The sequence below is a fragment of the Pavona decussata genome, unplaced genomic scaffold (genome assembly GCF_977016875.1).
Source record: "Pavona decussata unplaced genomic scaffold, jaPavDecu1.1 SCAFFOLD_215, whole genome shotgun sequence".
Classification (NCBI taxonomy): domain Eukaryota; kingdom Metazoa; phylum Cnidaria; class Anthozoa; order Scleractinia; family Agariciidae; genus Pavona; species Pavona decussata.
In genome coordinates this window covers 1,529,249-1,540,893 of record NW_028145620.1, presented here as the reverse complement: position 1 = coordinate 1,540,893, position 11,645 = coordinate 1,529,249, and the positions used below count along the sequence as shown (strand labels likewise).

At 38.9% G+C, this 11,645-nt stretch overlaps 2 protein-coding genes across 2 annotated transcripts; both read right to left on the bottom strand.

Moving 5' to 3' along the window:
- Positions 1 to 3,843: 3,843 nt before the first annotated feature.
- LOC146459925 (somatostatin receptor type 5-like) lies at positions 3,844 to 4,722 on the bottom strand. The gene has a single exon (XM_085088774.1). The coding sequence runs from the start codon at positions 4,720 to 4,722 to the stop codon at positions 3,844 to 3,846; it is 879 nt and encodes a 292-aa protein (XP_084944900.1).
- A 4,196-nt stretch (positions 4,723 to 8,918) lies between these two features.
- On the bottom strand, positions 8,919 to 9,815 carry LOC146459924 (QRFP-like peptide receptor). Its single transcript, XM_085088773.1, has one exon. The coding sequence runs from the start codon at positions 9,813 to 9,815 to the stop codon at positions 8,919 to 8,921; it is 897 nt and encodes a 298-aa protein (XP_084944899.1).
- Positions 9,816 to 11,645: the final 1,830 nt, after the last annotated feature.

The window sequence follows — 11,645 nt, the reverse complement described above, 5'->3', positions numbered from 1 at the left end:
ATTCAGTATTTGAATTTGAACTAAAGTAAAGTCTGTGAAAATGTATGTATGAATGTATGTATTGGGATGTGAACCTGCAAGAAGTTGAGACAATCTAATCATTGGTCACCCAACGATCCTAAGACCCAGTTGAACGATTGATATAAATCTTACAAAATGCCCTCGACTAGAGATACACAAATATGCTCCTCTTCACACCTCTTCCAAAGCAAGGGATGTCACGTTATGTGACTTCATCTGGTCAGCAGATACGCCATTTCCCAGTTATTTTTCACCATCCGTGCTTTGTGTAGAGAGTACGAAGAGAGCATTCAGGAAGTAAAGATTCGTTTTTCAAGTTTGTGAAATAGAGACGATTCAGACCTTCGGTTAAAATGGCTTAAAATAAAACACTTCCACTTTTCTACTTTCAGTTTTTGTTTGACGTTTGTGTCAGAATCATAGAACTTAAACTTTATCACCTGTGTAATAAATGAAAATTTCCAGCACCAGGGCAGTTTCTGAGGCTGCGAGAGCTATTCTGGTATATGTATTGCGGACATGGCTGGTATCAAATGGTCGAATTTTATTACCTTTCCTTTGGTGTCACATAACTTGAATGAAATAATGAACAATAAAACTCCCTGTAGTTCTGTTAGCATAAAATCTTTAGATCTGACCGTTACAAGTTATATAATGAAAATAATTTCGCTTTTCAATTTTTTAAGCACTTCGTTGATGTTGTAGTTGGGATCCGCTAATAAAAGTTAAATCACAAACATTTTGTTCTAGTGTCGTTTTTGTTATTGCTCTCAAAAAATTGCTTTCAAATCACTGCCAAAACAGAATCAAGAAACCTTACGTACAATTTTTCCAGTTGGTTATAGAAAATTCATGTCCCTTGCGTGTGAATTAATTTTCATACATACGCCATCCACTTTGCTTAACGTAATAACGAAATGGTGGAAAGGAATCAGAACTTATAGAGTACTTCAACAAATACTTAACCATTGCCAAATAAAAGGGGAACATATCAGAAGAGGACGTTCCCTATTGCAATCTCGGAAAAGCATATCAAAGCCTCGGAGGCTTTAAACAAGGTTCAGAGTGCCGTCAAAAAGATTTGGCAATTACGAATGAAACTGGCGATAGGACAACAGAAGGTCGTGCCTATAGCAATCTTGGCATTGCTTATCGCAGTGCCTTGGAAAACTCTAACAGAGTACCACAACATTTGTCTTAGCATTTCTAAAGATGTTGGTGACAGGGCAGCAGGTAGAGGGGCGTGAAACGTTTACAAAAGCCTAGAGAACTTTCAACAAGCCATAGAGTACCTCAAGAAAGATTTGGCCATTTCCAAAGAAGAAGGTGATATTGCAGAAGAAGGAGCTGGGTGCTGCAATGTCTGCAATGTACATGAAAGACTTGGAAACCTCCAAGGTCTCCAACAAGCCATAAAGGTCATAGAGTACCACAACAAACATTTGACTATAACCAAAGAAATTGGCGACAGGGAAGCAAAAGGAACGGCCTGTGGCAATCTCAGCAACACTTACCAGTGCCTCGAAAATTGGCAACAAGCTAAAGAGTACCACAAGAAACTTACATCTAGCTATCAATATATAAATGGGCGATAAAGCTACAGAAGGACGTTCTCATGGCAATCTTGGCAACGATTACCATAGCCTGGGACACTTCCAACAAGTCGCAGAGTACCATAAAAAAAATTTGGCCATCGCCAAACAAGTTACGACATCTTAGGAGAAGGAAATGCCTATGGCAATCTGGGTAATTCATATGATAGCATCCAAAACTTTGAACAAGCAATAGAGTACTACACGGTAGAATGGACTTGTTAAAGCCATTTTATTACGCCACGTAATTGGCCCCACTGCAGACTTGTGTCAAGGTGAATAATCGATCATTTTCCTGGATGGTCCACTGTTCTTGGCTCTATTGTCTACCCTGAGTGAATATATCAGAATTCGCACAGTTCCCTCGCTAATAAGTTTAAACCTTATTACAGATTCCCTTAATGGCTACCATAGTAGATGAGGAGCACTGCTTGCTGGAGATCCATGTCTGGAGAAAGTTACGAATCACCAGGGTAAGCCCAAGTTTAAGCAGCTCAAATTTGCCAGAAAGGAAGTGGAAGGGATAGGAGAAATTTTAAATATTCCTCCACTGACGACTAACAGAAGCAACCAAGAACGAGGTGCCGGAAAGAATGGCGTTAAATGCCTTGATTCACATTGCAACCCAAAATTTTAGCTGACCTTTCTTCGGTACCCGAAACGACATTTTTACTAATCCGAAAACATTAGGCCTTAAATTTTCCATATCACGAAAGTTCGAGGTGACAATTCCCCTCAGAAAATTGTAGGGGATTAAGGACCTTCCGAACAGATAATTTACAGAAACGATCCGTTGGGTGCCCTTGATATATAGTTATAAAAGCTACAATATAACTTGAAATACTTTAAGAAAAAAGAAAATGCATATAGTACATTCAGTATAAGAAGAAAATTATGACTAAAAAGAACACGAGAATGACTTATTATTCAGTAAGTGACACAGGCATGCTCGGAAAAAAATCCGAGTGCTCCTATCAGGAGTCGAACCTAAGACCTTCCGATTACTAGTATATAAATAAAATATATAAAGTATATAAAAAATTTGGGATCTGAGTAGAATCTTATTAAAAAACCTGGTGGCTGTGGAGACAATGCTGAGAGGTCTTTGCTAGGATATTTAAAAAGTGATAAATGTTTAAATTTAGAGTAGACAGACATCCCCACCCCTACCCGGCAGTGTATAGTAAAAACTGATCCATGGTGCTTGTAACCTTTATTACAACTTCCCCTATTAGCAGATTATATACAGCGTGGAGGGGAAAGATCAAACGCGGTAACTTTCATTACATAATGCGTCGTCGGAGATCAGCTATAATATTACGGACTTTTACCCTTCAGTAAATTTTGGGGATATTTTATACAACTTCGCTTGGTTCTTAAGCTCGTTACCATGATAAAGAAAGCAATAGAGTATCCTACATATAGCTTACATACGGAATCCTCATTTAAAACTGTTCTGTGTGAGCTAAACAAACTTATCAATTAACCAAATAAATACTGAGACAAGAGTAAGAAGGAAAGGAGTACCTGCTCCTCCTCCTCCTCTCGCTACTACTATACCATTACCACTACTTGCTACTGCGACGACTACTACAACGAAAACGACTATACTACTGAGTTCAGTGGATCCAAAAAGGTATCGAAAGCTCTTTACAATTTCAATGAAAACTAGGCTGCTTATATGCCAATTCAAAATTGCTTTTTGTCTCTGTTTTAAAATTAATCCTGGTGCGAAGTCATTCAAATGTAAATTAGTTTGATTTACGTGAAAAAGTAAAACATATTTCATTTATTCACCCATCTCGCTTAGTAACAAGTAAAATGAACTCGTAGATAGCCTATTAAAAAGGTAGCGAACCTAAAGCTCAACCTGAAAACTATAAGTACTACAAATACACAATTAAGGAAAAATGTGTATCCATTGCTAAAATTTTGCACGCACTGCCGGACTCTTCGCCATCAAACAGGTGGTGAGCAGTGTGTTTTGGTTTCAACCTGAAATAAAAAACTAATTTTAAGACACCCAACGTCTTAATTTTTCTGAGTTTCCCCGAGGTTTATAAATCCTCTCATTCATCTTTGTTGTGGCAAATGTCCCACAAATCATGAAAAAATGCTTTTTTTCGAGAATTGTGCTCACTACAAAAGTAGTAGAGGCATTTGTGAGGCTTAAGACCTCGAATGCCGAATGTTGTAGAGCGCTGAAATATTAGAAATTCATGGACTGCATTCAGGCTGCCCTTTCACGACATAACAGGCGTTTAAAACCTTCTTGAAAGTTTGTACTGCGAAAAGCGTATAAAATCGGGTTGAAACATAAACTGCAGTCAAACACAAAAATAAAGACTGAAGATAGAACGGAGTACAACTTGAAGTCTATCTGGTTGTCCTCTCGAGTTGATGCTTTAACTGTGTGAAAAAGTACAAATGGCACATAACCAACAATAAAAGCAATAGTTGCTAGAATAAATGTGACAACAAGCTTCTTTTTCTCTGCACTTCTTTGTCCAACCGTTTCTGAGCAGACTGAGTTGGTAAAATAGAGTCCCCTAATTAAGGCTCCATAACAATAAAACATGACCACCAGAGGAATATAAGTACTCAGTATAGCGTTTATGGTCACATAAACTCTGGTTGCATGATTCGTTTGGAAATTCCATGGCCCAACGCATGTGGCAAATGGTTCACTCCATTCATTGAGGATCAATTCCGGGGAACATATCGTGACACTTGCGATCCAAATGAAAGCGATGGCCTTCGCGATGTTGTCGTCTTTCAGCCGCAGTCTTATTCGAAAAGGTTTCAGTAACGCGTGATATCTTTCCACCGCTAGCACCATAAGAGTAATGGAAGAAACCGTTAAAGAAATGCTGATGAGATACTTCAACTTGCAACCGAACTTCTCAAATGCAAAGTAGGATATTGGACTCAACAGAACGGTTGTAACATCGCTAACAGCCATGCTCACTAACAGATAATTAGTTGGCGTGTGCATGTCTCGTGTCTTGTGCACGATTCGAATAACCAACACATTCCCGATAAAGGCAATGATATAAAACGGAATGGTCGTCCAGCAAAGGATGATTTTCACACCGCCTGTCTCAACCATAATTCGTATCTTAAATACCTAATATAATATATCTTCCAAACAACTATCGATTGTGGAAGTCGAGTATAATATACTTTCCAAAACATCTGTCGATTGAGGTTCGGAAGTCCAAAGAGAGACCGCCAAGACCAGAATAAATTCTCTGCACCTGTTTGAACTTATTTGGCGACAGTGCATCATGTGAAAGCAAATGAGCTGCAATCAGCAGGTCTCTCAGCCTCGTTGTCTGTCAATGTTCACCAAATTAAACTGATCATTAATTGGTAACCACCGGCTCATGAATAGAGACCTCAATGATATGCAAATTTATATCCCACCGTTTAATTTCCGCGCGCTGCCATTGGACGAAACACGTCACGTGGTAAAAATTAAATGGCGGTTGGCAGACGAAAGCAGTCGTAGGCGTCGTTCCTATGTTCCCCATATTTCCCTTTTAGAGCTTATTCAATGTCTTCTGGTTCTAAGAAAAGGATCTACGATTAATTATATGCTTAGACAAGCCCGTTTGACATCTTCAGTTGAAAATGCATTCTACTTTGTATTCTGTTTTTACTGCTTGATGAAATACACGGTTTGCATGTCCATGTCATTACTCAACCTATTACGTGCAAGATCTTTGTCGCTCTGAAGAATAGTAGCGATATGGAGAAGTTTCTAGTCGATTTTACCAACTCTATGATTGATGAGAATGATTGCTAAACACATTTAGTTGGTACCTTTTGTATGTCTTAAAATTTTACCCCCCTCACTTTTCGTACAAGGTAAAAAATTACCCCCCCAAAAAGAGCTCATTTAAAAAAATTACCCCCCCTCAAAAAACACCGCCCCCCCCCCCCCCCCCCCCCCCTAGGACGTAATAAACGATCGGTCCCTTAGATAGAGGAGTTCCAGCAAAGGGGAGGTAAGGTGTTTAGTATCCGCCGGTCTCTCACGGCAAGAGCTGTTTCAAATGGGATACCAGAAGTGGAAGATATATTTGAGAAAATAGTACTACAGCTTTTATTATAAGCATCCTAGAGAGGAGCTTTAGCTAAACATGGGTCGAATAAAATTTCCAATTAACTTTCCTTATTTGACGAATTATAGATCGCGTTTGTTAAAATTATAATAGAGTGCAACCGGGAAGGCCGGGACATAAGAACCAAACACTTCCGCAGGTATGGTCACTGGTTTGGAGAAACTCAGCGACAATGTCACAAGGACGAAATGTACTCCAGAAATATTATGATGAATGAATCTAGAGAGGTGCTGCTAGCGATGCAAAGTGGTCGAGTACAGTGAAGAAGGAGTAAGAGGGAAAGGATTAGATGGAAGTCATGTTATGATCCTGCGCCGGGATGCACACCGCAAAGCCAGGCAGATCAGAAACTTTTTTTTTTCACAAGGGAAGATGGTAAAGATGTTCAGCTAAGGGTGTGGCCTGTTTTGTTCGTACTTTCTTGGATGCCGGTGGTGGTTTTGTTCTGATGTCACTCTCGGCAATTCCTGGATAGTTAACCATGGAGATCGTGGACGTTTCTAATCAACAACAAAAAAGAATCGGAAAAACCGCCAGTGTGGTTCTTCACTAAGCTTTGAAATTGAGATTCAGCCTCTGCCGAAAAATAGTGGACCCAATTATATCTCTTTGGTGATGATGTCACACTCTAACTTGAAAATAAGATCCCCTTAACGGTTAAGATTGCTTTCCTTGGAAATATTTTTTTCCAGGATGGTGTTAGAGGAGTAGTGATTTCTTGTTCCTTTATCCGACACTTCCGTCATCTTGTAACCCTGGTCAGCCTAATCGTTCGAGTTCCCAAGCCTGGGGAGGGGGCAGTGACCTCCTTTCCCCCCCCCCCCCCTCCCTCCTCCACTCAACTCCCGTAACTCTGAGAACGTTAAAGGTACAACAATGCAACGAAACGTGGAGGGTAAATGGTACGTCCGCACTTGTCTCCTCTGCCATACAAAAATGGGACCATGAGGCCATATAATGGGCGAATTACGTTGTGAGTCTTCACAGCCGCCATCTTTGATTTCACTATTTCTCCAAAATCTCAGAAAACCCGGTTCAAATCGACCCCGAAATAATCAACTCCGATAAATAAAATGCTAATATGGTGAAAAAAAAAAAAAAAAAAAAAAAAGAAGGGACATTAAGGAAAATACGTTCACATTTCATATGAACTCACTGTGCTCGACCAAATGAAGATGTTTTTCTAAATCTCATATAGGAGTAATATTATTAGTTCCAATAACGACCAAATTGGTTGGTAACTCGCGTGGAGCCAGTACGAAAACAAACAAAGCACCTCTATAACAATTTAGATATGAAAAACCCAACTTAGTAAAAATCTAACGGATAAGAAATACCACGCAAAAACTAATGATCAATTGTGCCCGCTTGAGGTGCTGCATACCGCCTCTTATTCTTTTGCTGCTGACACTCCCTTTCTTTCTGCTTTCTTTTGCTCTTAGCCGTAGCTCTAGCGTTTCAAATTTTCTTGTCGTCTTCATCATCCGTGGAAATAGTCTTGAGATTCCAGTACTCCTGAACAACGCGTCCCAGCCAGTCCATCACTTGAATCTGCGAGCTTGATCAGCTTGTCTCTTGTGCAAAATGGACTTGGCCTGCTCTGTTAATTCTACTACCTTGTAGTCCTTCGCGGCGTTTGCTGCTGTGATTTTATCGACTAATTCGTTAAGCTCAACGATAACTACGAATTGTTTCTGATTGCCATTAAACTTAAACCAAGAGAAAATGACTTAAACAATTCCGCGAGAAGATCGATTTTTTGTTCGCCCTTAAGCTCTTTTTCTTTTTGCTCTAAACGGTTCTCGGGATATGCCCTAAAGAAATGAATATGAATATAAAACACATCATATATTTAACTGCAGATGAAAGATAAGAGTACGCAACTTAAGCAGTTGCGAAAAGAAAGCCTGAAAAAATTCAGGCTTGAACGGGATTCGAACCCATGACCTCTGCGATGCCGGTGCAGTGCTCTACCAGGCGATCAAACCAACTGGGAGCTAGTCATATTGTGAGTTCGTAATATACCCGTGAAGGATGAATAAACGAATATGAATGTATGAAACATCATACATTGAACCGCGGATGAAAGATTAGATAGAAGAAAGATCCTCGCAGTTAATACGCAACTTAAGCAGTTACGAAAAGAAAACCTAAAAAAAATTAAGGATAATCTTTCGACTCCTTGTGAAATGGAAACTTAACTGGATATGGAATCGTGTAGAGCGGGGTTGTCGTGTGAACATTCCTTCCGCAGTAGCTGACTTGTGGTGAAATTCCTCAGACATCTGCCATGCATAACTTACCAAAAGCAAACGACAGAAATAAACCGCAGAAAAGCTTTAGAGACGTGAGAAGTGAAAGTTGTGTACTTCGATCCAACTTTATGCAAGCACATAATATGACACCTTACGTCCCTCCCACGAGGTTGAAAAATCATGCATAGCTCACATGTTATGCAACAGTATTGCATATAAGGTAACATAGCGAACAAGGTGTTTTAAATGCACTGGTGTTCCGTAAATAATTCCTGTGGAAAATCCAATTCCTTTTTTTACGAAAAAGGTAAAAGAACTATCCAAATCGGGAAAAACATGGTTATCAAAATCCTGTTTTCGTTGAAACATCATGGCACGTGAACAACTCATTGTCATTCGAAATTACCATCGGACAAATTTTGGAAAGGTAAGGTAATGTTCAAAGGCAGTGCAGGCACTTCCCAACCCCAACCAGGTTAAACAGGCTTAACTAACGAAAGAATCTGGAAAGTAAACATGGATAACACCACATTTTATTCGTTTATTATTATCCATTTATTTATGTAACAGGGTTCCTTAAACTTACTTTGGTCATTCTTCAAAACTAAAACTTTTTGAGTATTATATTACTTCTTTTCAAATGAATTTACTTTGCGATAAAGGAATTCAGCGAAAAACACGGACTTTTCAGACGATTTCATTGAAAGTCCGAAGCTAAGGAAACTGCTAGACAGTGCAATTTAATAATCCAGCGACTTGCATGTTCGAATTTTTTTTTTAGCAACCATTATTGCGTGGTTAACCAGACTTGCTCGGCTTTTGTGAATTCTTTATTCCGCAAGAAAAAGGTTCCTGGGTTTTCTTGTATATATTGGATAAGGAAATATACTCCCGATCTAAAAATTTATTCTACAACTGAACACTTACGTCAACTGAATGTTGTTTGGTGCTGGTGCGGGTTCACCACGTAGCATACGTTTGAAGCCTTCTTGAAAGTTTGTACTGCGAAAAGCGTATAAAATCGGGTTAAAACATAAACTACTGTCTGGTACAAGCTCGACCACTAAAGAAAGTGTATGGTACAACTCGGAGTCCAGTGGCTTGTCATCTCCTAATGCTACAACTGTGTAAAAAGTTACAAACGGTGCATAGCCAATAAAAAATCCGATAGTTGCCAGGAGAAATGTAATGACAAGCTTCTTTTTCTCTGAACTCCTTTCTTCAGTTGTTTCTGGGCAAACTGTGTTGGTAAAGTAAAGTCCCCTGATTAAAGACCCATAGCAATAACACAAGATCGCCAGATCAATGAAAACAAAGCTAGCGTTTACGATCACATAAGCTTTGGTTTTCGGTGTTTTGTGCAAAGTCCATGGACCAATACATGTGGAATAAGTCTCGCTCCACTTTTTGAGAAAAAACTGTGGACAACATCCGACAACACTTGTGCTCCAAACGATCGCGATGGCTTTCCTAATGTTGTCTTCTCGCAGTCGCAATCCTGTTCTTAAAGGTTTCAGTAAGGCGTGATATCTTTCCACTGCTAGCACAATAAGAGTAAGGTAAGACACGGTCATAACGATTTCAATGAAAGCTGATAACTTGCAAATAAATCTTCCGGTTCCAAACCAGTATATTGAGCACGACAAAATGGCGATGGCATCCCTGACAGCCATGCTTGCTAGCAGGTAATCAGTTGGCGTGTGCATATCTGGCGTTTTGTGCACGATTCGGATAATCAACACATTTCCGATAAGTCCAATGACAAAAAATGGAATGGTCATCCATGAAAGGATTATCTTTAGGGTATCAGAGTCAACCATATCGTTCAATTTTTTCCCCTATCACTTTGTCTATCGATTGAGCAAGTTTGCAGACAGATTGATTACTCCCGGCGAAATATCTGTAACCAACGCTCCTTATTTGGTAACATTGCATGATATGAAGGCCGTGGGTGATGGGAAAAAATCACTCAATTTATTTATCTGCCAATCGCCAAATAATAAAACGGATTATTCAAAGTGCCCATCAGCGGTCAGAATAAAGACCTCATCTAAATGCAGAAATTGGCCATCACACCATTTCGCATACATTAGGTGCATACACTAGCAGAAGATGTGCAAAGTACAGAAGGATATTTTATTATCCTTTTCTCAAGCCTTTCCCCATTTTATCTATAAGCAATACTTTGACTTGTACGACGCCATGCCGTTTTCTTTTACTGTATTTCCGTTAGAGGGTATAAAACGTTCATTGTATTGTCAAAGAAATGCACTTTTTAACTACTACGAAAATAACTTTGCTTTATTCAAAATATAGGGGAAACGTTTTAACTCAGACAAGTTCACCATAGCTTTCCGTCGTATTATTTCATTTTATTTTGATGCACGTTAAGGCACTTATAGGATAAAAATAAAACACTTTGTTTAGGGAATTTCGTTGGCAAAAAATTAATTAAATTAAAAGAACACCTGTTATTTTTTTACTGTTCAGGTTAATTTATACGACAGCGTTTTTCAAATATAGAGAACTATTCCTTCTATGACCATGCAGTGACACTCTAACAACATGATATAATTGCTTGATGTTTGAATGTAAGTACTGCCATATCTGACGGTGGGAGGGAGAATAAAATCGTTAAATTTTTGCTCAATTTTTTTAACGTTAGCTAGAAACTTTTAAATTTCAGCAAACATTATCATTTCCGCCATGATAGATATCACTTTACCTTCGTTTTTATGTAAGTCTATGAATTTGTAAACATAATTCAAAAGTGATGTTCACCGCTGGCATTCATCACCAACATTGATTCAAACTCTCTCACCAATATATTAAATCGTCACCATGTAAGCTCGTAAGCTCTCTCGATGAACACTTAGTTGCTCTTAGAGCAAATGTCCTGTTCAAATATTGTTTAAATAAAAAAAAATTGTCACCAATATCTCAAAGTTGCACTTTATGTTCAGTAGTTAATTAACGTAACAATACACTTTATTCGCAAAACTAAAATGGCCATTTTAGTATGCACAACTCGCATACATCAAAGGTGTCTAATTTACTAATTCTGAAAATCTATGTTACTGCTGCGTACCACTTGATACCCTTCTGGGAGATTAGGAAATTTTCTTGATGGAATCCCAGGTGGTGTGCGTCACGAAATTCGACCAATCAGAATGCGTCATTTGATCAGTAGGTTTCGCGTCCACGAACATCATTCCAGAGAAGTTAGCCTGTTGCAAATTTCGTCGTTAACGACATCCGTGATACCGTTTTTCCCGATTAAAACTCGTTTTAAAGTTAGAGCAACAAATTGGCTTAGTGCTGGTTAAGTTACTTTTCAAGTTGAAGCGTTTGTTCGCGTTTGTAACCATTTTAAAGGTGATGACCTCGCGCCTGCCGCCATGTTGTTTTGATTGTTGATGTTACTGCTTTTCTTGGAGCTAAAGCTTCTTATTGTTGCCGGGTTTTGCCAATTTTTTTTATACGTTAAGCTAACTTATCCTTCCTACTTTAGAATTTTCGGGGTCTACCCCTTTTGGTTTTCCCGTTGGAAGCCGTTGAACTAATGAGGAATTTATAATGAGATCATGTAAACCAAGTAGATCAACTCCCGCGAAATCGGCTACTTTTCTCCAACAAATCCAGGAAGGAAA

What these genes read in the sequence shown, in the direction of transcription:
- LOC146459925 (XM_085088774.1), bottom strand. Translation starts at nt 4,722, where the DNA reads ATGGTTGAGACAGGCGGTGTGAAAATCATCCTTTGCTGGACGACCATT.
- LOC146459924 (XM_085088773.1), bottom strand. Translation starts at nt 9,815, where the DNA reads ATGGTTGACTCTGATACCCTAAAGATAATCCTTTCATGGATGACCATT.